We start from the raw sequence: 24604 nt of genomic DNA, 5'->3' as shown, positions 1-24604 counted from the left end.
GATTAATGTACTTATAAAACTAGTGTAGTGTAAATTAAAAGTATTTATTATGAAGAACAGCCATTTTCTGAATGTTGTATTACTATCACACTATTATCATCATTATTATATTATTGTCCATACAATATAATATTTTTGCTGGTCGAGATGGAGCAAATTTTTGCTATACTGTAGATAAAGCCTTTTGGCAGTGGCTGCCCCTAAACTCTGGAATGATTTATCACTTGAAGTTAGAGATGCGACTAACTTGACATCATTTTGCACATTGTTGAAAACTTACTTTTTCTCACAGGCGTTTAATTCTGGTATAGTTTGAGGTATTTTTGTAACGGAGCTTTGTTATTTTTTCATGTGATGGTGTTTTTATTATTTTATACTATTTTACACTTTATATGCTATTTTTTGTTTGTTTTTTGTTTTTATATATTTATATTTTGTGCAGAACTTTGTAACAGCTTTGTTTAGAAAAGTGCTAGAAAAATAAAATTTTTAAATATTTTTCATTGTGAAATTCCAGTCAAATTACAGACAGGGGGCAGCATCACTTTATTTAATTTTTTGCTTTATTTGTTTCAATTTGGGCATGTTAATTCTTCTGTACTAAAAGACTACTTTTGATTTAATGTACCTACAAACAATATTACATGTTCCTTTGCTTTATTATTTGGTGTTGTTTTGAAATGAACTTGACTGAATATACAGAATTTACTGTATTTGAATAAAATCTTATGATGAAATCAGGAAGCAGTGACAGTGAAGTAGTTGGCGGCAATATACAGGTACAGATAGCGCATGAGTGGGCAGGAATGAGGAACCATATGTAGCCTACTACTGCTGCAACTAAACCACTTCCAGGTTGGTTGTTAAATGTCAGGTGAAATCACACAAAACATAGCTGACATAAACCTGTCCCAGCCTGTCCTAACACCTACATTTTCATGACCCATGGGCTCAGCCGATGACTTCACACATTGTCTCCTCTTCACAATGTTATCATATCTGATGTCATTGTTTTAAAACCTCACCAGGTCCTGACTTGTTCCTGTCTGACTGACATGGTTGGAATGCCTTGAAGGGAGTGTCTCTCCTCGAGTGTACAGCTGTAATTGCTGTGCTTACATTGTGTGCAAGGACAAGTGCTGGCTCCATTTGCCTGAGTTTACATTTTCAACTATTAGGAAAAAATTGTCCTTCTTCCGCTTTATAGTTTCTTGATATGAAACTCAACATAGAGGAGGGATTTACATTCCACAGCTGCTTGCTTCCTATTTCAGTTTCAGACACATCTGGGACACTTCAAACATAACCCATCTAAATTAAGGCAATAAACAATCTCCTACATTTGCAACACTGGTCTCTAATTACCATAATTTCTTCCTATGCGTCCTTAGAAGTCACTGTTCTCGGAGATTTTAATCTCTCCCTCCTTCCCTACTGATCTTGTTTTTTGTGGTAGAGCGAGAATTTGTTTCAGTCACCATACTAAACCCCAGTCGCATGCCTTTTTTCTTCCCATCCTTCTCCAAAGTAAGGAATTACAATTTGACTAAGGAAAAAGAGAAAGAGCAAAGGGGTGGGCCATAGAGTGAAATAAGAGGACTTGAAGGCGTATCTCTCACTTGCTCCCTCTTTCTGCTGAATGTGGTGAAGTCATATATTTCAGACGAGGGTGTTTGCCGTATTTATACTGGCTGTCCTGTGCAGTACAATCTGCACTGTGTTGTGAGGAAGCTCAAGAACGGGAACACAGCAGCACCAGCCCAAACCCACCGGTACTCACCTGAGAGCTACTACACAAAGTAAGTAAACACTTCTCTCTTGGCCTCATTTGTCACTCTCAGTTTTCTGGATTCTCGCGGTCACTCAAAAGACTTCTTTGTTACTGCGTGGAGCTTGTGACTAACTGTACAGGAAACATGAAAGGCGCAGTAGAATGTATCGTACACCCCACCCATGCTCTCTGGCTCCTTCCCCCTTTCTCATGTTTAATAAATGCTCAGTTAAAGTTTAGTCTTTTTTATGGATTAGATGACTTCTGGTCTGGGAATTCTTCTGTTGTGAAATCCTGTTTATTTATTTTATTTTTTATCTTCCTTTTTCCTTTTTTTGTGAGGCCTCATGGTTTCAGGCAATGCTAATAGGGCCAGTCTGACAAATCTCTCATCAGATATGTGTTATCAGAGCTGTTTTTAATATACTGAATGCTCTGAACACCAAACTGCTGGGTCAAGTGACAGTAAAATTCAACATGTGTCTATCACATGTGTTGTCACATTTATAGACCATGGTAAAACTGCATATGCAAACGAGTGCTTTGGACTGTGAGATAACTTCAAGTCTATGAAATCAGGTGATGTCTGGGCTTTTCTTTCTGTCTTCAGTGATAAGATCAAAAAAAGATCATTGAAATAAAAGTGTGGCTCAGCTGGGACTGTGCGGGTTAAAGGAAAACATAACCATGTCAGAAATAATCATGTGAACCAGTTTATCATTTTATTTCCTTTGTGTTCATGCCAAAAAGGCTTCAGAACAAGCTCTTAGCACTTTAACTGAACTAAATGAGCCACTACCCAAATCACAATGCGTGTTGGTGTGTTCACTTAGATAGCAACCATTGATGATGAAGTTTTACAATACAAGAAAGCTGTGAAACATTTTGTAACACATGGCTACAAGTTACTATTAAACAAAGGCTTATGAATTGGCATGGATGATGACAAATCTAACAGCAACTGGAGTTGCATCTGAGTGAGCCACTTAACCCTATATATGACACGTGGGAGCTGCTTTGTGAACAAAATAGAGGGATGGTAATGCAGAGGACTAATGGAAAAGTTATTAAGACTCCTGAGCTACTGAAGGTTTCAAAATAATAATTTAGTGAAAAAGTAAGTAAAGTCATTTGTATTATTATGCAGCAGGTTTTCAGCCAAATGTTGTTTGAATAATAATAGTAAAAATAAAAGGTGTGGTATTTATATAAGTAGTAGCCCACTGTAGCTGAGGCAGTTTAACTTGAGACAAATACTATCTACAGTAAACAGTGGGATTATTTATAATAAATTACAATGTATAAATATGTCCTGTAAGCTGCATAACTTATATATAAATGTAACAGCAGCTACACAGGTACTTTGCATTATACAAGTCAGAAAGCTAACTTGATGAGGTTTTGACCACTGAAGTACATAACAAAGGCTCATTCCCAAAATCCTCTCATTGCAACATATTTAAACACATTTTAGACACATTCAGTCAGTTGTGGCATTTTGAATCACAAGAGAAACAAATAAAATTCAGTATTACTTAGTTTGAAATATAATGATTTACAATAAAAATGTGTTCCTGTAGTTATCTCTTTGCCAGAACATGTACGAGCAATGCATCTGCTCGTTTATAAAGCACACAACTTTTATTGACATATTGGTTTTTTTGGGGGGTTGTAGCTGTAACTCTGTGATTACAAGATGCTCCCAGTAGCTAACTCAGAGATCTAAGTGCAGGTTAGATTAAGGGTTAATCTGAAAGAGGAGACTTCATTATTCTTAATTGTTCACTCCATGCCAAGATAAGTCATGACGTTTGCAGTGGCTTGATGTTCTCTGGGCATGTCAGGACATCACAGATGAAACTCCTCTGATTGAGAAATAGACTGTACAAGAGTTCAGATGTTTAGATATTTACTTCACCCTTATTCCCATAACGAGCTGTTTTTGGAAGAACTTAGCAGACGGGAAGCTGCTTCTCCTTCACGTGCCTAAATAACAACTCCAGTCTCACACAATGAACAGAACAGGGTGATTGATTGCAGCTAGGGCTCCAGTGTGGGGCAGTTAGACACAATGATGATTTGTCAAACTAGCAACACCTATTATATAAAACTGACAAACATCTGTGTTGCATGGAAAGTTATAGGTGTTTCTTTCTGTCCTTAAGGGACAAATGTACCTTATGCCACATATTCAGTCAGGCTTGCCTGCAAACCCCCCCCAAAATACCAAATTAATGCACTGGCACATGCAATCCCAGACTTTTACAATGCAAAATATGCATATAGTATATAAAGTATATCTTTTATTGTGTACATTTGTGTGCACATACTTGGGCAGGAAGTGATACAGGGTAAAAGCAGGAGGACTTTCCTATCACTTTTAATAATCTCTATATATTATCTGATTTCTTAGATATTCAGAAAAGTTACTGAAATGTGCAACTCAGTGGATCAGATCTACAGAAGCAATAACCGGAAAATGGTGGTTAACACACACTATCTCATACTTTCCTAAATTAACAGCCTTGATGGAGTTTCTAAAGGTCGTTTCCATAGTGAGCACTAGTATGTTTTTGTTTAGAGCCCGATAAACACATAGCTACCTTTGTCAGGGAGGGAGGAAGGAAATGAATGAGCAAACAGGATGCTGGGAGTGGGGTTGGTTCTGCTGAAGCTAACAGGAAACTGATACTGCATTAATAAATGACATAGGGTGACCATACAGAGAACAGTGGGGATTAGGATGTTTAGCATTTTCAATTTCTATGTACAAAATGTTAAATAATGACTCTGAAACAATCTGGATAATGAAAATTGTTACTCAGTATGAGGAAATGTGCACATTGTATCATTATGATTAATAAAGATGATTTTGCTGTACTGTGTAATAGACAGCAGACACATGCTCAGCTCTCTCCTAAGTCTAACTTTAAAGTAACAGTGTGACATTTTGGGAAATATGAGCGTTCTCTTTCTGGTGGAGAGTTTGATGAGAAGATTCATACTTTACCACTGTCATGCATGAATATTGAATATATCAGTAGCTGCTTAGCTTAGCTTAGCAGAAAGACTGGAAACAAAGGAAAACAGTTAGCCTGGTTGTGCAAAAGTAACAAAAATGCCTACCAGCATCTGTAAAGCTTACAAATTAACACATTATAGGTCATTTTCTTAATCCACATAAAAAATGAACTGTAAAAACAACAATTTTTATACTTTGGTTTTTGTATGAATTAAACAAGTGATATAACCAGTAGCTAGCTAGCCCCACAGGTGAATAATCATTTTTTCATAAAATATTAAACAATTCCTTTAATCAGCAGCACTATTTGCCTAATTTCAACACTTCCCCTGAAGACCAGCCAAAATTTGATTTGCTCACTGAAGGTTTGAAATGTCAGTTCTCACAAAAACAGATCTCATTTACACATGCACGCATCAGGAAGAGAGTGACTAAAATCCTATTTGTTTTGACTGCTGGCCAGAACTGCGGTATGAGCAGGCCATTGAGCTCAATGTGAATGTTGTTACATCTACTGAATGTCCATATTGAAAAAGACAGAATACGCTGCCAAGAAGTACAATTTGTTAAGCCACTTGCCTATCTAACTCAAACCTTCCCTCCCAGCAGGACTAGAATGGCAAACAAAGGTCCTTCCTATGGCCTGAGCCTTGAGGTTCAGAACAAGATTGACAAGAAATATCTCCCAGAAGTGGAGGAAAGGCTGGTGCAGTGGATCATTGCCCAGTGTGGCTCTGAAGTTGGCCAGCCTGAACCAGGCAAGATCGGCTTCCAAAAGTGGCTCAAGGATGGATGTGTGAGTGTTGGGTTTGAATATAAATAATATCTCTATATATCATTGGGACTCGCATTGTGTACAGTATATTTAGAAGGATTTGCTCTTTGTGTCTCCAGGTGCTGTGTGAATTCATCAACAGCCTGTATGGAGCCAACAAACCAATCAAGACTATTAAGCCCTCCACCATGGCCTTTAAGCAGATGGAGCAAATCTCTATGTTCCTCAAAGCTGCAGAAAACTATGGAGTCACCAAAACTGACATGTTCCAGACTGTAGACCTCTTTGAAGGCAAGGCTACCAGCAGAACTAATCTGTATTATAATATTACATTATTTTAGTCTTCTTTACAGTTAAGTACAGATGTATTGCAGTATATGTAAAGAAATGATGCTGTACTCTGTCACTGTCTCTGCCCTGTATTTGGTGAGGGCTTTTTTCATTTGAGGGTGTTGCATATCTATAGGCAAAGACATGGCTGCTGTCCAGACGACCATGTTGGCTCTGGGTAGTTTGGCAGTCACAAAGGAAGATGGGAATTACAGAGGAGACCCCAGCTGGTTCCATAAGTATGTAGGAGAATTTAATGCAAATTAGTCTGTCTGTGGGAAGTTGCCAAAACAAAGGAGGTTTCAGTGCTAAGGAGTGGCATTGTGGACTAAGAGTTGTGTGTTTGTATGTGTGCAGGAAGTCCCAAGAGAACAAGAGAGAATTCTCAGAGGAACAGATGAAGGAAGGCAAAAAAATCATCGGCCTGCAAATGGGCACAAATAAAGGAGCATCTCAAGCTGGTATGACAGGCTACGGACTACCAAGGCAGATCATCAACTGAAAGGCCTGTCAGCAAGGATGGTGAAACACTGAATCTTATTTTGGCCATTAGGAGAAGTGTGACATGACTGCTTTTAAGACTAAACTGGATGAAAACAGGGACCAATAAGACCATGTACACACAATTCATGTTGAGCAGACACACATAAAGACAGACCTTTAACAGTAAAACAACCAAAGAAAGCATTTTACATAGTACTTTTGTGCTCTGTTAGGCAGCCTTGTAAATAATACCTTCTCTTAGACCATTCCAGTTGTTTTCCATTCCAGCTGTTTTGCATGTTTTAACTCACTACCTTAAAATCAAATTGACTTCACATTACTGAAAGTCATAAGATATTAGATTTCTTACCTTCCAGACATACACTGGTTTCAATTTATTTGAGTATGCTATTGAATATGCTGCTCTTCATACAACATAGCTATCACTTCTTGGACATCAGGATGCAGAGGTGGGCCACTCAAGCCACACAACTTGACTTAAGCTGCAAATCTGAGGACCTGAGACTTGCTTATGACTTGCACATGTGTGACCTACACCCACCTCTGTCAGGATGTCTGTGAATGCACCACCAAGGAAAATTCTGGAAATTCAACAACAATGAATGACAAATTGTCAAAAGTGATAGCTTACCTCTCTCAAGTGAGTTTCAAGTCTCCGCAATTCATTGTGTACTGAAATGAACTGAAACAAATGGCTTATCTGGAAGATAGCACATGGAATGTTTAGTACATTTGAAGTTATTAGGTTATAACATGCAAATCTTTTTGTATAGTTGAGTCTATCCCAGTTTAGAGAGTCAATTGCATGGTTTAAAAAAGGTTTTAAGAAAAAAAACTTAAAATACATGTGTGTTTTGAATGCTCCACAACACAATCTACAGTCAGATACTCTCAGTTACCTACCGTAATCGATCTGATCTATATGCTAGACCCTCTTTTTGGAGTTTAATCCATCATATATATGGACAATTTTGAAATAAAGTTCAATTTAACAGTAAGGCGTCTCTTGTGTGATGATTAGATAAAAAGAACATTAGGCTTTATTGTTATCTACTGATAAAGCTATTGATCGTGCACTGCACTGTTCGGCTCTTGATAGGCTGGCATCAGGTAATTAGTGACAGACATTAACCACCGTGCACAGCAACCCATTATAGTCATGTCAAAGTTTCTGGAGGCAACTATAGAAAAGTTCCTAGCCTTGTTTGCTTTAAACCTGAGCTGTTCTGCACACAGAGATAAGCAGATGTGATAAAATCTGTGTGAAAAAAAGTATGGGTGGAAATAAAATGATGGGAGGGAATAATAATGGGTCAGGACAGAGCCCTGTCCTAGCTGCACCCAGTTGGATGAAGGAGAGAAACAGAGTAGAAATATGAAGGTTTTGTTAATACTGTGTTTTTGCTTGAGTACCGACCGGCATGAACTGCCTCAGAAAAGGCCAGAGTTGGTGAAGAATAAAAGAAAGAAGTGAGAATAAGAAAGTCATAGGTTTGGTGAGAGGAAGAGAAGTGGTACTTCTTTGTTAAAAGAAATGTCCAGATGGAGTCCGACACAGGAGATTAAGATGGCTGAGGTCAGACAAAGAAGAAGACATGGTAGAACGGAACTTAGGAAATCAGAGAGCACTCCCTAAACAGGAGTGATCACTGCAGAGAGAGGGCAAACAGAAAGACTTCCTTTTCCCTTTCCTTTTTACTCTTGGTCTGTCAACAGGAAGCTCTGTGTACTTTATGTAATGACACAACAATGTAGATTTGTGTAAATTCATGAGAAATGACTACAGATATAAATTAAGTGGAAACAATACAGTAAATATGCAGTTTTTTATTGGGTGATGTATGTTTTAATTCTTTCATGTTTAGCCATCTAATCTGCTATTTTCACAATAAAAGCATTAAAAACAAACATGCTTACATCTATATTAAATATTTCACATAGACTTTTATAACACTTTGTTCTGATGGGGTGAGATAAACTGTGAGATAAACAGCCTCAATATTAAAAGTTACTCTTCTGGTAATGAAGCTGCGGAACATTAATCAGCTCAGCTGTAGTTTAGATACAGTATAATTGCCAAAAAGTGTTACAGCTTGCAATATTAATATTTGAATAGCAATTTTTATTTCAGCACTAGCAGACTGGTGTGCATTGGCATAAGCGAGCTCTCTGAGTCTCAAACTACTAAACACATCTTCTCGAGTTCATGTCAAGGGTCAATTAACATAGTATGTACATGCACTTTTAAACTGGAACTCTGACTCCTTTTTCGTGTTTTTGTGAATGATATGAACAGAAACACGTGATGTGGCAGCAGTGGTTCCTTTACTGAAGCTGGTTTGTAACAAGGAGGACACTGCATCTGTATGGACAAATCCAAGGGGAAAAAACTACATTTCCCATCTTTTTATAGACCCTGACAGTTTTGAGGACTGAGGTTGGGTATCTATGTAAATGATTCTAGTGTAATGAAAGTGTGGAAACAGCAACACATCATGGCCTCATCGCAGTGGAATGTACTTTGCTGCCATACAGGGGTATAACAGTACCGACAATATCCTTGAGGTTAACATTGCCTTATGACTGGAGGGATGCCAGTTTAAATCCTTAGACTGTCTGGGAGAATGTGAATGGGCTGATGTAATACCTTCTCCTTCAGCTACCACTGTGTTGGTGAGTAAGGTAAGGAGAGGAGCCTTCATTGCTCAAGTGGCCGAAGTAGAGGGCTGATTCTTCTAACACCTAGAGGTAATTTGACGGTTATTTCAAAAGTCAGGAACCATATACATTTGTAAGCTGTCAAAATGTGTTTGCAGGAAGACTACAAGTCAAAAACAAACACTTGGAAACACTGGTAAGGCCCAAATTTGAACCAAAATAACCTGCTCCAGACCTTGAGACTCAAGTAAGTGAAACAACCTTCCAATCTGATTATCTGGCTGGAACTAATACGGTTTAGTGAAGTCAGTAAGTGAGAACAGCGAGCGACGCAGTGGAAAAAGTGGTCACACTGCAGAGACTTGAATCCCGGGCAGTGGAACCTCTCTTGACCATAATGAACATAACTGGCGGTGTTGGTGAGTGGGAAGCCAGTGAGGGATTATGCCAAAGTCACAGCACTAGTAATTCCTGGCTGGTCTAGCTTCACTGTCTCATACATATCCCAGGCACAAAGTGTAAAATGTTCAGTAGAGTAACTTTCCTAGTTGATGAAACAATCTCACTACAAGGTCCATTAGCAGCAAACATTACTTTTTTTAACCCAACATGGATGAGAGGTCCTTAAAGTGCAAATACCATTTGCTGTAGAAACCCCAGCTATTAATTGTTCTCACTGTGAAATTGGTTTGTCAAGTGACATATTTTGTTTAAAGATTCATTTTGGTCCAGTGGGAACAAAATGGACATAAGATAAAAGTTATCTTAATATCCTCGCACAAACCTTTAAACACCAAAAGGTACTGTGCTGCTCAGTTTTTCTCTAAGAGTTCAACTGATTTCTTCAGTGGCCTAAACAAAAGCCCTGGATTTAGGTGCTTTTCCTTGGTTTATACATTATCCCAAGAGCTGATCAACTGCAGTATTACATTTCTACTGGTTTAAATGTTACACTTCTCAGTGCAAAGTTTTATTTTTTTATGTATATTTTTGCAGTGCATATCTTTTCTTACAATATACCTGTATATCTTACCATAGATAAGAGGCAACTCGCACTTTAATTTGCAGCCATGTTTGTTTTGTACACAATGTTGGTAAAAAGTGTCAGGCCTGGAGTTACCAGTGACAACACCCTTTTCAGAAGTTGCAGTGCCAGTGAATAAATTGCACAAAATGAGGAGGACAAGTGAGCGGATTTATGCAATCCAAGAACAACACAGGTTTGTAATTATTTAAATCCTGCAGAGAAAAACAGGCTAGTAGAGAGAGTGATTGTTTGTATGCCTAGAACAGCTCAAAAGGCTGCTTTTATTGTTTAGTACAGTACTTACATGCAAAGTCCTTAATGATCAAGCTCCATTGTATTTTAAAGATCTCATAGTATTATCCCAGATGAACACTTTGTTCTCAGAATGCAGGTCTGCCTGTGGTTCATAGAGTTTACAAAAGTGACAGAGTATCCTGTAGAACCAGCTCCCAGAATGGCTCTAGTGACCCTGAACCATCCCTTAGTTAAGCTGCTATAGGTCAACACTGCAGGGGGACCTGATGCACTGAGCACCTCTCCTCTCTTCTTCACTCCCCATGGATTTAATGCCACTAGTGCACGTCATTAACTTTGTCTTCTCTCTCACATATCCTGTGCTTTCTCCTTTCTGTCATCTCTCCCTGTACTCTACTTTTCTGCAGGTATCCTCTGGAGGTCTGTGTTTTTGTTGAGCAGTCACCAGCCCCGGTGTTTTGTTTGTTCATTGTTTCTTGATGGTCTCCTTTTCTCTCTCTGATCTCCACTCACCCAAACTGAGTCTGGTCCTATCAGAGGTTTCTTATGTTAAAGGAAGGTTTTTCCTTCCCACTGTTGCCAAGTGCTTGCTCAAGGAGAATTTGTTGAGTTTTTCTCTATAATACTGTAATGTTTTGACCTCATTATGTAAAGTCCCTTGAGATGATTTTCATTTTTGTGTGTGTGCAGCAGAGTAATATCAGTTCAAGGTCATTAAGTGACGTCACAAAAGACCGCAGTCATGAAATAATAGCTCTGGTTGAAAGAGATATGAAGAGGACAGCATGACCTGAGAGCTGCTGAATTAACTTTGCGACCAAGACAGTTATCGAGAAGTGCAGCACAGAAATCAATGGGTATAAATGAATTTGGGCAACCTGGTCATGGATAGAAAGGCCCTCTTTAGCGGGTATAAATGGTCATGGATAGAAAGGCCCTCTTTAGTTCTTCTGGACTGTCTAAGTATGGCAGAGATGGTGTTACCAAAGCATTAAAACAGATAATACAGCACTTTTTGCAGCTCCAGCACTAAATTATAACTCAGATTAGTTGCATGTTTTAAAGTTCATCTACCAGAGAGGTGTAACTTCCTTATGAGTTTTTCACTGTAGAACTGTGGTTTTCCAAATGAAGACAAATGAAAGATCTGCAGCAAGACACCATGGATGTCACCTGAGAACAAAAACATTGCCTCGAGACTAAGGTTAACATGAAGACTGAATGCATGTGTGAATGGCTCATGGGCATAAATAAAGTTGATCAGGAACCACAGAAGAAGGTGCTATAGTATTACTGTGTGTGGCATTAGCTCTTCATGTGTTTGCACTGAATGATAAGAGGGTGAATAACTAAGGTCACAGGAGTATCAGGTGCAAATGGTGGGTAATATGAGAGGAAGCAGGTGTTCCTCCTACAAACTCTCGGTTTGAGGCCAAACATTAAGATCTGAAAGATGAACCACAGAGTCAGATGCCAAGATAGGAAGCCAAATTGAAAGCTCAGAATGTGTAGTTAACGTCCATTTCTATCCTCGAAGTTTACCTTGAAGAAATGCTGCCTCAGTTAAACTCTCTAACAGACTGGATCTGCACTTTAGCACTGACTTAAACAAACCAACACAACAGTCTTGCACCTCATCATCTCACTAGCTGCTGCAGTAACTGTAAAGTAGCTGTAAAGTGCCTTTTGCAGAGGATGGGGAGTTCCTCAAAGAAAAAAAGTCTTGACGTGAGTGCCTGAGAATGTGCCTAACACTGTGATTTTCTATTTAAACATTCACCTTTGTACCATTAATAATATAATAGTGTAAGTGAGACTGCTTCGCTCCATCACATACTCTATATATCAAAACAAAAATCAAACAAAAAAACATGAGACCAGCAAAATCTCTACAACCTCCCAAGTACCTTCCTGCATTAGACTGAGCTCATGAGGACCCTCACCTGGCTGAAGCGGGTTACTACCACAGGAAAAAGCACAGTTCAAACACTATAACACTCCACAATGTCTTGATGACAGCAGACAGACTCCAGATGTACAATCAATACTTGCTCTGCTGATAAGCATTACTAAAACCCAGTCACCAAAAACCTTCTTACGGGGTTTTCTGAGCTTCCTAAACTTCTGCTTTTACAATGACAACAACTTCGCCCTGGAAATTATATACTCTGCTTATGAAGTTACAAAGATATTTTGTAACCTTTGACCAACAAATACAAAATCACCGGGGTCACAGAAAATGGAGCCAGCACAAATATGCACTTAAAACAATAACATCTGAGAGCAGTCATACCAAAATATTATTTGTATTGCATGGTGATCAAAGAAACTGATCCCCATGAGTAAATTTTGACTTATTAAATCAGGAAACGAAAATACTTATTTCCAAGGGAGTGCATTTAATTTCTGGAAATATTCTGGGAGCACTTGGACATTTCATTCATAAGCCTGCCTTGAAGAGATACTGTAGCTTGGCACACCACAGACCTCCTGCTCCAGCAGACCTGTGATTTCAATTGTTCAGAATGTGGGCACTGTTGCTAAACATTTTCCACTCTGGGCCAAGTGCTTAATAAATTATGTCATTGCTGAAGTTTTAAATAAATAGGTATTTTAGTATAGAACCAGTTTCCCTGCTAAGTCCCTGTGCTGTGTTATTAGCCAACCTCAAGATGCTACAGTGGTACACTGCTCAGCTGGTTTACACTGAACCACAGCCACATTTTAATCAAGTCAACAGAGCAGAATCAACACACAAGGCTTTAATCAGGGTGTAGCTTACTGGCTAGTGAGGCCTCCACCTCTGTTAATACCTGTTGGGATTAGATCATTATCATTTCCCATTTTCACACAGTGTGTTGACAGAAGGAGCGGTCAAATATTTACAGTCAGCACAGCTACTCTGAAAATTTACAAAAACATTAAGTGGATATTTAAATGTCGCCTTCTGTGGACACAGTGTCTGTATGCTTATTTTCATGTCATTGCTTTCTGTGTCAGGAACTCATAAGGTGAGTCAAGCATACAGAACTTTTACTGTATGTTGTTTAGTATAGGCTGAGCTGAATGTGCTAAAGTGCTTCACGGTCTGCTGCGTGGGCCTCAAGATGGAACAACTATTTTATCTACACCACAACAGTTTTGGGTCACAGCTAAAATCAATAAGAGCAACATCAAAAGTGAGCAAATGGTTTACTAACTACATATTTTACAACTTACGCTGCAGCATGCCTTATGACAATTTAGCCTGCGTTTACATCACCTCGGAGTGCTGTTGGTCAAGTATTACATCAGAAACATAAAATGTCCAAAGCAAATTATTTTGGCAATAGGAAACTAGTGGAACAAGCAGCAAGCCTTGCTAGTGTCTTTAATGTTTAGTTCTCTGATGACATGGTTCCCCCATTGGTTCCCCCATTGGTAAATGTGAAACACTAACACACACTGCTACAGTTTATATCCAAACCCTGTGACTGAGAATTATGCGTCTTTATTTCTTAGGCCTACTTTCAAATACGATCACAGAAAAAGACCACTCAAACACAGGATTAGATCCTTGTTTTGTTTGTTTCAGTAATGTGACAAGCCAAAACAGTACAAATATTGTATCGCACCAAACAGCCTCCAACCACCTGACCCTCCTGCAAACATCATTATCTCAAGCTTCACGTCTTATTTACAACTGGGGCCATTTCTAGACACTGTAGAAACACAGCCATCCCCATGAACACTTAAGGCACACATAAGCATACACTATTTATATTTAGCAATAACATCACATAATTTGATGCCTGACAGAAAACTTTCAGCCAGTCGTAGCACAATAGAAGCCAAAAAGAAACTGCTACAGTGCAAGTGCACACATGAATGGTTGTCTTGACATGAGGTGTGATTGCTTTTTAGCATTTAGCACGATAATATTCAATAGCTATATGGCTATATAGCATATGTAGCAGCTTAACCATGTGGCTACTTAAAGGTATTCAATAACTACTGTGTAGAAGTGCCAGGTCCTGGGGTCAATGCCAAATACAACAGCAGAAACAAAGAGGTGAGAAGAGAAACCATATGTACTTTAGAGTAAAATTCTGTATATACATGTACAGTCCAGTATCTGTAAATAATTTGTGTTACAATTAGTATGTAAAATGAAGGCAGGAAGACTGGAACTAATGTGATGACCGTTTTTTTGCTCTCAACTGTTCTTTACATTGTTGTAAAAAGTAAAATCAAGTGCAATGTTGCACTACAGTGCTACCGCACAACCAACCACTGGAATATCACGGCCTGAAATGAGGCACTAAAATATTTTTTCTAGTCAAAAATGCCCTTTAACAGGTACTATAGACACTGTCCAAAAGTCATTAGGGACAGATTGTTACATTTCTATACATTTAAAATGAAAAGTCACACTAAATCTATTGGTGAATGGTGAAATTATACAAATAAAAAATTAAACATCTTCTGGATGTCACAGGAACACTGAATGTAAGCAGTAGGGTTGGGGGTGTTTAGAAGACTTCTTGAGATAAGAAGAAATTAGATTCGATTAATTACATTAAACAGCGTAACATCACTAATGAGCATGTATGAATGCTTCACTTTGATATTCAATCAATTAATGCAGAAACGCTGGCTCACGTTGCAAAGCTGAGGCTCACCTTAAAACAAGCAGGCAGCGAACACAGCGCCAGGTTTTGGTTGTTTCAGGTGACGCAGGAATGAAGTAGTGATCTAGTGTGGCCCCTCCACATATCCACTGTTTATTATATTTTACTGATGGACAATTAGTAAATATGCCTACATACTTACACTGTGCTCACAAAAAATTAACATTTAGTAGACTGTGTGTTCCTTACCTGGCTGAGTATATGAGTACACATAAAGAACTGGACTGACAAAACTACCACAGTAAAATTTTTTAAATGCCGTTTGCTTCGCAGGATCGCACATTAAGCAAAATCATCATATTTTATAATACTGCTCAGTGTATTACATAGTGTGCATCGTGGCCCCTCTGTAGCAGCAGTTCCCAACCTTTTTGACTTGTGGATGCTCAAAAGGAAGCAAGGAGTGATCTTCACTTTTTGGATTGTTAGGATTTCTAGCAGCCTGAAGAGATTTGAGCATCCAATGTTTCATGAGGAAAAAAGAAAAAAAAAGAGAAACATCAGGAAAAAAGACACATTGTTTTGTGTAATAAAAATATTCTTCCTTAAAATATATTGCGACTCCCTCTGATATTTCTTTGCACCCCCTTGGGGACCCTGACCCCCAGGTTGGGAACCACTGCTCTGTAGCATCCCAGTCACAATCCAAACATTGTACAATGCTGGATAACAATCTGCCTTCTGTATGCTGTGTACTGTACAGAGAGAATGCAAAGTTAACAGTTTTGTAGACATCAAACAAAAAAAATGAAGACAAAATTACATTGTGATTTCCTGTTTTGTATCATGTCTCCGTGGCAACAATGACATAAGGAAACGCTCATTTCACCCACAGGCCAAAATTAATCTGTGCGTGTGTGTGTATGTGCCACTGAAGTCACACATGATGTCAATATACCCCATCTGCCAATGATTCAGAGCAGTCTGACCGCTGTTGGTCCTTTAGCAATAGAGCTTACTACTACACTCACAGTGTCTATGTCGGTAGAGAGGCCTCTGTCCTTCAGCACTTCTCCACACACGAATGTGATCCCACACCCCTCATGTGCCCACTCCCATCAGGGTACCTTCCTCTTTCAGATACCAGAGACATGTCTCCCCCCCAGCTCCCACAGCAGTGGGTGAGACATGCCTCAGGATAAACGTGCTGTTTGCCCACAGCCCTCAAACCAGTGCCGCCCGTCTCTCCTCCGGCGTCTCCTCCAGTATCTGAAGCAGCAGGTCACTGAGGGGTTTGGCCACAGTACGGTACCCTGTCTGCGTCAGGTGAAGGAAGTCAAACATATCCCGTGGGATGATGGTCCCATCAGAGTGGATGAACTCTCCACTAACATCCAGGAACTGAACCTGGCCCAATCGCGGCAGCCAGGAGCGCAGGAACTCGTTAATGGCAGTGTTCTTCTCTCTCAGGGGGTTGGGACGCTCCCCTCGAGGCAACAGACCCTGAGGACCACAAAAATAGATCTGATTCCCTTATGAAGGTCAAGGTGTTGAGAGGTAATCCTTGATATTTTGAATTTTAGTTGCAGGTAAAAGAGCCTAAAATTGCTTCTCTAAAACTGGCCTATTATCAGTTTGTTTCACCCTGTAGTCTAAATGTCCTAGTTGGAAGGAAAGCCACCTGCTTGTTCATTTAACTAGAACCTGCATTTACCTTAAAGGGGAGGGGAAAAAAGAACCTGAAAGAATTTTGTTCTGTCTTGTATTTTTATGGAACCTTGTTTTCTCAGTGCGACAACTGTAGAAGGAAACTGACCACAAAGTGAGCTAAATGCCAGCCTGAGGCTGCAAAAGACAAGGCATACACCTGAACTTACCAGTACAACTATCTTTGCCTTGGGGAGGCGGGAGGTAAGCAGTTGTGCAATAGCAAGTATTCCTCCTGCAACCTGCTCTGCTGTGTGTTGGTGATTGTTAGTTCCCACCCACAAGACCACCACCTGGAAAAGACCACAGACATGTTCACTTTCACTGAGCACAAACGTGCACCATCAGGGCACCTCCTCCAGCTACATTAAACAAGATAAGGTAGTCAGGGACAGCTACATGCATGTTTTAAAGCAACAATACATGACTTGACAGTTTGTCTCTCCCTGCAGTTGCCAAGTGTAATTGAGTTGTACTCAGCTGTTGTAAATACTAGCTGAGCTTTTACTACTTCTCATTGACAGCAGTACATGTGCATTTGTTTATAAGACAAAGCTGGTACTGAACTGTGAAAGACAACAAAAGAATAATAAAGTAATATTACAGGATTTTATAGAAATATGGCTCCACATAGTTTTATTTATTGAGCCATCGAAGACGAACACAACAAAAAGAGCTTCCGCTGGTAACAATCAAACGTGATGGCCCGCCACGGTAACATCTTTGCTGCACATGAAGCAGGCACACATGAAAACTACTGTTGTCAAGTACATTTCTGCTATCAGTTGGCCTTTTTAAGACCGTTTGTCCATCCGCTGTCCTTGCAGCTCATCAGGAGCTGAAGACTGACAGCTGGAACACAGCTTAAGGATGGAAGAGCTCAGAGAGGGACTGATGAGGTTTTAGAAGAGAATACTAATTCTTATCAACCCACCATCATAAATTACACATTCAAAAGTTTGTTTTGCACCAGAGATGTAAAAGTGTGCATATGAGAGGTAAATGAAACTTTTTTTCCCCCTAAACAATGTTTTTCTTAAGGTTGGGGCAGGCATGTCACACCCTAGGATGAATGTTCTCCAGTTCTCCATTCTGCAGCCTCCACAGCACATTACAGGTGGTGTCCCCTCCAATGCCAAAGTTGAGCGCATGAAGAGGAGAGAAAAACTCTTTCCAGACCTGTGGACAAAAATCCAGAAATTTGCAGTATTTATTAATTTTGTGACTAACGCCAATAAAATAAAGCATGCCGATCAGTAACAAGATGTAAGACTACATTCAGGTAGTGAGGTAAATAAACACAAGTACAGCACACCACATTAATGCTGTGGAACTACAGCATTCTGTGACAACATTTAGTAAAAACTAAAATAAAATGTAACTGCCATGTGTAAATAGCTTGCCTCACCTCATACTGGCGCATTAGTTGTACCATAGAGTCCCCAACAAAAAGCACATCTGGTTCAGCATCCTTACACTCCTGCACAAATCTTGTGTGCTATAAAAAAACACAAACCTGTCATAACACAGCTTCTGATATAGCTAATAATTGTGAGAGATAAATGAAAAAGAAATTTCATTCACAGAAAACAATACAATTAGCTCAATATTAGACCTCTCCATATGAGTGAACACCTTTGTGTTTTGAGTTGTCTAGATATTAGCCTTCAAAATCAGACAAAATCCTGCAAGCTCATCAAAGTCGAGCCTCATTTGGTGCCGCATCTGACAGAGAGCTTGGAATAAAACAGACCGTCTCTATCCTTTTAGCTTCGGAGGACTAAACTTAGGTCGACCTACCAGTAGGTGCCACCAAACAAGCTAAGTAGCGCTGTAAAAGAAATACAAATGTTGCAAATAGTCACACTAATGGAATTATCACAACTAATCCAACGATGAATGTATTGCCTAATTACTTCCTTGTGTAGTCAATTTGTGGGGGAACAAAAATAACTTAAGAATAGAAATGAATAAAAACAAACTGAAACTAATGGAGTGATAACATACGACTACATATGCAACACTAGTATGTGTGTGTGTGTGTGTGTGTATATATATATGACATAACCCTTGTTTGCTAGGTGTGTAATTGGAGTGGGAAGAGTCAGACAGTGGGCAGACAGTGGGATCTTGTCCTCTCGTCCTGGTAAATCATGCAAAATTAATAGGACAGCAACCACAACCTGTCTGCTTAAAGGTGAAAGACCACTAAATCAATCCATCTGAGGATTAAAATATTCTCCACAGAGAATTAAAACATGCATTTCCCTACTGACAAGTTTTAGTTCACGTGTCTTGTCAAGTCATGGTTAATGCCACGAATAAGCATAGAGACACCGATGAATAAGATCTTTTGAGAAATATGTTAAATTTTCAGGATGTAAAATGACACAAGGGGATTTCGAGTTTAATAATCAACACCACCAACCAGTGAGATCCATCGTCCATCTCCTTGTACATCCTCCACCGGCTGAGCCACTGCAGCTGGGTTCAGTTCTTCACCACTCATCCTAGAGGAGACACCATTGCTTCACTGATACAAAACAAGTCATAGATATTGCTGTCATAACGTTTTATAAGGATGGGTTCGTGTTGTTTCGGGCTTATTTCTGGTTTGTTCTGGACGTAGGCTATTGTCGCTTTCAATGCAGCTGATTATGGCTCACAGAGCAGATCCCATTAAAATTCGCAGGATTAGTTAGCGACTATTTGACGTTAGCTCCTTAGCTAGCTCGCTAGCCAGCTAATGACCGTAGTGTTATGGCTGCATCTCTAAAATTTCACATTTAAGACGACCGTAGCATGAAATACCGTATTCTTCATTTGCAAGAAAAGCTACCTGGACGTTAGCTCTCTACTCCCCCGGATTCTGTGTGTTTTGCCCCAACTTTACTTCACTGTTGTCGTGTATTCGACGCTCGATAGCAATCGTTAGCGGATTGTGATTAGAACACACAAAAGGTGACTCCAGAAGAAACTACACATTCTCTTTCCTGGGGACAGCGCCGAAATGCTAATGGCGTTGCAGGACACTGCAGTGCGCCAGAGCTGTAGAATAGTTTACCCTGAGATGTGTCTGTCAGGCATCTTCCCGTATATCTCTTATCACGTTCTCCTAGGGCTTCATTCCTGAGAGGCCAATCACAGGGCAAGCAACACCCTAAACCACTTAGTCCCGCATTGAATCATGGGTGGGTCGTTTCATTTTGGATTCTCAAACAGCAACCTTTTTTTTTTAGTTATTTCACATTAATTAAGTGTCTTTCACACGCCGGGCTATGGCTATGGTATTTTATCTCCATACGGAAGTATCATTTTGTTTAGACATCTTTGCCGTATGACCGCAGAGATAGGGTAAACTGATGTTTTTTTTTTTTTTTTTTTTTTTTTTTTTTTTTTAAGAAATTAAGCAAAAATGTAGAACAGTACAGAGTTTCACATTACAAATCGTTGCAATAGATGTATAACAGCGGATTTAGAGTATAATATGACAAAATTAGGCATATAAAAAGGAGGTGAAAAAGAACAATAACATCAAATAAGTGAGAACAAAGAAAAGAAAATGCAAGGAGGTAAAGCTATTCAGATATAAAATTAAAATGTTTAAGCAGGTCAATGGTTTTGGTTCGTTTCTTGTTGGGGTGGGGTGAACTGATGTATCACTCCCACTTCCTTCCATGTCTGATCCCAGCTCGCTGTCAGCTGACCACAATACATCATGGTGACGATGGACCAGATGTTGCATTCTCGTGCTGTGGGAATCATGAAATATCACGTCTCTGTTTTATGTGTTATAGGGAAATTAAATTAAAAATAACAAATTTTCATTAAGTCGTTTCATATCATCATCCTTAAATTACAAGTCACCAATACCTTACTTATCAGTAGGTCTTTTAAAATAATATACACGGATTGAAATAAACTCCTAATAACACAGCTACATATTAATTCAGTTGTGTATGCAGATATGAATCATGGTCAAGTTAAAAGTGTCTTTACGTATAGTATTATTGTGCCATTCAGACGGATGTATTATGCACTGACTACAAACGCATTCAGACTCTGCAAGGAAAAACATTTACCAGCATTTGTACGTACAGACGTTATGATTCTTCCAGTTCAATAACTTCGAATTAAGTGACCTTTAAGCAGCATGTGCATTGTCATGTATAATGAGATTCTGACTTTCGTTCATCTGGTCAGATTGTTGTCCCTGGTGAGTTTGAACAGCCTACATGTTTTCTAAATGCAAAACCACAAATTTTCACTTCCTAATAAAACTTCACTTAAGCCACCATAAACAATGACGTGTGGAATTAAAGGGAAACGCTAAAACAGCAAACAGTTCACTGCAGAACAACGATTGAGGGCGATGGGTTAGACGAGGTTATGCAACAAGTGAACGCCGCCCTATCCAGTGTGGTTTTCGCGACTCGAGTGTCTTGAAAAACGGTTATTCGGATAGTCTGTGGTGATATTTCAGTAAATTGACCCAATTCAATAAACTTGTGTGAACAGAGGAGGAAAAACTCCGCCTGAATTTAGGCAGTGTAAATGTCTTATCCCATGTATCGGATATGGCTTCTGCTTCCCCTGGGAGGATTCCTGTTGCCAGGTGAGTTTGAACAGCTTCCTGAAGGTAGTGCACTGTTTAATTAATATGGCCATTCCTTAACGCAAAAACAATGTAGCAGTTCCTCTGATGAGCGCATTGGACTGTTAGCCTAACTGTGGAAGCCTGTTCTCGTTCTCCGGTCCAGATGTGCGTCCCACTTGGTTAAAACTGTCCCCCATAGCGCAACGCTCGGTTTTTATGGTTAGAATAAGGTCAGGTTCAGGGGATAAGTAGATTAACAAAGTGTAGGGACTTTACTTTAATGTACTCAAACATACATGTAATCATTAACCCACAGCGGTTGTTTGCTGTACTGAAGTACACTGAAGTGAAGCTATGAAGAAAATTGGAAAATCAGTTCGTGCTATCTCAAGCAGAGATAAGAAAGAAAGAGAAGAGAAGCAGACAAATTCACATTTCAGTGCTCTGTTCACAGCTCTGCTCTTGTCTGGATGGTTTAATGAATTGCTCTGAAATGAGAAACTTAGTAGCCTGGTCAGTGTGACTCTTGAACATGTCCTGTGAATGAGTCAGTCAGTGGAGGTATACAGTTAATTATTAATGAGCATTCTTTCTTATTTGGTTGTCTCTGTCACAGGGGCGCGCCATGTCAGTGCAATAGAGATTTACACTCCACGTGAGGTGGAGGCGGTCAACGGGACAGATGTGAAACTGAAGTGCACTTTCAGTTCCACTCATCCAGTGTCGCTTCAGTCCGTCATAGTGTCCTGGAACTTCCGCCCTATTGATTCAGGAGCTGATGAGTCGGTAAACTGTTTACTTTAGTAAAAAAAAAAAGACTTAAAGTATTTTTATTGTTTTAATGTCATTGTTAATGAAATCCAGTCATTTTTATAAGGCTAGTGGTCTCTTCTGTTTTTGATGGCTGGCTCTGATACACATGCAAAATTCAAACAGCCCATAGAAAAAAAAAAGCATAGCACTGCACATGTCATATCCAGAAGAGAAGAGTCAGTGGCTGGTTTTCTTACTGCCAGTGGCGACACATACTGTCCTGTACATTACTTTCTTATTTATATTCAAGATAAGTTGCAAGTCTCTGTGAATATGACTCTTGTTGGCTTTTAAACATGTATGCTGTGCCTATTAGTTGAACCTGTGACAGTTCAGAGGGTCATTTTTGTGTTTCTTAGGAAATATTCTTCATAATTTTACAGAGATTCCTTGCATGAGTATGGCAAAATGTTGTGTTAATGTAGATCTGGGGCAGTTTCAGCCATTTAATGTCTGAAGTTGCTACAGCAGCTTGTTACTAGTGTGTTAATTTGTTTGGCATTGTATAACAGTTTTTTTTTTCTGGATTGTGTGTGGTTTTTTTGTGTCAGGTGTTTTACTACCAAGAGGTGCCATTCCCTCCTTCAGCAGGGCGTTTTCAAGGCCATGCAGTGTGGTCAGGAGATATTATGAAACAGGACAGTTCCATCACTCTGCAGCAGGTGCAGCCAAACTTTAATGGTACCTACGTCTGCCAGGTGCGCAACCGACCAGATGTGCATGGCAGCAATGGAGAGATCATCCTCAGAGTTGTCAACAAAGGTTAGACTGGTAGTGTTGCATGAGTAGAAGACTCAGTACTTTTTGGGAAGATTGAAAGTCATGTACTAGAAAAAAGAAAGAAAATTAATTAAAATGGTGAAGGACCTTTTATATTACTTTATTTCCTATCAACTGCCATCCATCAGTGTTTCTAATGTATATTCAGAATATAGTGCCTTATTGGTCCCAGTAGTACAATTCTGCTGCATTACTCTGGCCTCAGAGGTCAGTTCTGTTTTGTGCTCTGCTGCTGCTTTCTCCCACTTTTGTCACTGATTTTGGGTCTCACTGCCTCTAGTTTCTCTCTCTGAGATTGGCATCCTGGCTGCCACAGTTGGAGGGGCCTGTGGTGTAGTCCTGATCCTCCTTGCTATATTTGTGGCAGTGAGGGTGTGCAAAAGAAAGCGAATGGAAAACAGCATAGAGATGCATCCATCGAAAGGGTTGAAGGACCACAATGTGCTGTGAGGGCCAGAGAGCAGGAGTTCTGTTGCTTCTGTGGACTTGTATGGAGTCTGAATGACTGTGGTCCAGTCTGCTGGAAGAGACAAATGGAAGTTGAGGGTGAGAAGGCATCTTCTTTTTACATTTGCTCCACCAGTGTGAACCTCTCAGCTATTATTGTAGTTCAGTTGCTTCAGTATTAGAGATATACAGTACAATGCTGCCAAATTGTTATTCACTTTTATGTTTTTTTTACCAAAAATTGCTGTTGATTGCATTAACTGAATTTTATCAGTTTTTAAATAGTAGATGATGAGATGTAAATATGATTTGTTTTTCTAAGTGTGGATCATTAACCTCTGTTCACAACAGCAGTGCTGACTGCACCAACTCAGCTGCTGTTCATTATTCTCTCTTGATTTCATCATATAACTATAATGTGAGCAATTAAATGTTTTTAAGGAATTATTTTTAAATTGTTTGTTATTCTGTTGTGTTTTATAGAATTGTATTCAGACTGAATCATCATCAGTTGAATCAATGTTTTTATCCCTAGAGTACAGTAGCACTTCATATGTGATACTGCTGCACTTAGTAGAGTCAGATTCTCTCTATTTTTTTAAAGAGCAGAGCCAATTTAATGTGACACTACTAACACCATCTCAGTGCAGATATCTATCTGTATTGTGCACATATCAAACTGGTTCTCCTGTTCACTCTCTGTAAAGCACCAGCTGAGAGTACTCAAAGCAACTGTTGTAATGTGTCCCTACACAGGGTTTAGAAAGCTGTCTGAAAAGAAATGAGACAATAGGTGCGGTCAATACATTTTTGCTGCCAGAAAGTTCAACACAAAATTTGAATGTTGGATTAATTAAGTGTTTACTGCATGGCAACACTGCATAAGTGATTTTGTATAAAATAAAGTATAAAATAAAAACAAGACTTAAAAACCACTGAGCCCTGTTCACCACACCACAGTCATGTTGTCACTTGTATCTCTGTTTTGCAACTCTGGAAAAAAGCACTGTTTAGAACCGATTTTTAAGTATCATGAAATCTGTATTTTGATAAAAAATGTTCAGTGTGTGGGAATAAATCAGGCCTTGAGGTGAGCAGATGGGCGAGGGATTGTGAAATGCCAGCCACTCCTGTGTGGCATACATGATAGTAACCTTATTGTTCACTTACACTTCCTGGGCCTGAAACAGCTGAGAAAAAGCTCACACTTGACTTTATTGTCAAATCTAGAAGTACAAAAAAATCAATTTTAACAAATCAGTTGTGCCATGAAATTAGTTGATTTCTATTGCCATGTTGAAATAATTC

The 24604-nt window shown here is 39.3% G+C and overlaps 3 protein-coding genes across 5 annotated transcripts; 2 read left to right on the top strand and 1 right to left on the bottom strand.

Annotated features, from left to right (window-relative positions):
* Positions 1–1622: 1622 nt before the first annotated feature.
* On the top strand, positions 1623–7400 carry LOC109959596 (transgelin-like). Of its 2 annotated transcripts, none has more exons than XM_020599096.1 (5): positions 1623–1799; positions 5403–5589; positions 5688–5859; positions 6035–6137; positions 6256–7400. In XM_020599096.1, exons 2-5 carry the CDS (start codon positions 5410–5412, stop codon positions 6398–6400), a joined length of 600 nt encoding a protein of 199 aa, XP_020454752.1. In that variant the 5' UTR covers positions 1623–1799; positions 5403–5409; the 3' UTR covers positions 6401–7400. The 2 variants fall into 2 exon arrangements, with proteins under 2 accessions (XP_020454752.1, XP_020454751.1); XM_020599095.1 differs by having other exon boundaries at positions 5400–5589.
* A 6298-nt stretch (positions 7401–13698) lies between these two features.
* On the bottom strand, positions 13699–19997 carry pafah1b2 (platelet-activating factor acetylhydrolase 1b, catalytic subunit 2). Of its 2 annotated transcripts, none has more exons than XM_020598878.1 (6): positions 19724–19997; positions 19088–19169; positions 18068–18157; positions 17722–17838; positions 16830–16952; positions 13699–16455 (listed from the first exon to the last, which is right to left on the bottom strand). In XM_020598878.1, exons 1-6 carry the CDS (start codon positions 19744–19746, stop codon positions 16177–16179), a joined length of 714 nt encoding a protein of 237 aa, XP_020454534.1. In that variant the 5' UTR covers positions 19747–19997; the 3' UTR covers positions 13699–16176. The 2 variants fall into 2 exon arrangements, with proteins under 2 accessions (XP_020454534.1, XP_020454535.1); XM_020598879.1 differs by having other exon boundaries at positions 19499–19995.
* A 626-nt stretch (positions 19998–20623) lies between these two features.
* mpzl2b (myelin protein zero-like 2b) lies at positions 20624–23892 on the top strand. The gene is made up of 4 exons (XM_020598880.1): positions 20624–21274; positions 21873–22042; positions 22621–22831; positions 23130–23892. Exons 1-4 carry the CDS (start codon positions 21214–21216, stop codon positions 23297–23299), a joined length of 612 nt encoding a protein of 203 aa, XP_020454536.1. The 5' UTR covers positions 20624–21213; the 3' UTR covers positions 23300–23892.
* The last annotated feature ends 712 nt before the right edge of the window (positions 23893–24604 follow it).

Source organism: Monopterus albus, unplaced genomic scaffold (genome assembly GCF_001952655.1).
Source record: "Monopterus albus unplaced genomic scaffold, M_albus_1.0 scaffold39.1, whole genome shotgun sequence".
Classification (NCBI taxonomy): domain Eukaryota; kingdom Metazoa; phylum Chordata; class Actinopteri; order Synbranchiformes; family Synbranchidae; genus Monopterus; species Monopterus albus.
This window is presented reverse-complemented; position numbering and strand designations above follow the sequence as displayed.

Bases quoted from the DNA above. Each gene is read 5' to 3' on its own strand.
- LOC109959596 (XM_020599096.1), top strand. From the start codon at position 5,410: ATGGCAAACAAAGGTCCTTCCTATGGCCTGAGCCTTGAGGTTCAGAAC. The intron at 5,590-5,687 runs GTGAGTGTTGGG...TTGTGTCTCCAG, and splicing joins AGTGGCTCAAGGATGGATGT to GTGCTGTGTGAATTCATCAA. The intron at 6,138-6,255 runs GTATGTAGGAGA...GTATGTGTGCAG, and splicing joins GACCCCAGCTGGTTCCATAA to GAAGTCCCAAGAGAACAAGA.
- pafah1b2 (XM_020598878.1), bottom strand. From the start codon at position 19,746: ATGCCTGACAGACACATCTCAGG. The intron at 18,158-19,087 runs GTTGGTGGTGTT...GTTTTTTTATAG, and splicing joins ATGGACGATGGATCTCACTG to CACACAAGATTTGTGCAGGA. The intron at 17,839-18,067 runs GTGAGGCAAGCT...TTTTGTCCACAG, and splicing joins AACTAATGCGCCAGTATGAG to GTCTGGAAAGAGTTTTTCTC.
- mpzl2b (XM_020598880.1), top strand. From the start codon at position 21,214: ATGTCTTATCCCATGTATCGGATATGGCTTCTGCTTCCCCTGGGAGGA. The intron at 21,275-21,872 runs GTGAGTTTGAAC...TCTCTGTCACAG, and splicing joins GGGAGGATTCCTGTTGCCAG to GGGCGCGCCATGTCAGTGCA. The intron at 22,832-23,129 runs GTTAGACTGGTA...CACTGCCTCTAG, and splicing joins CCTCAGAGTTGTCAACAAAG to TTTCTCTCTCTGAGATTGGC.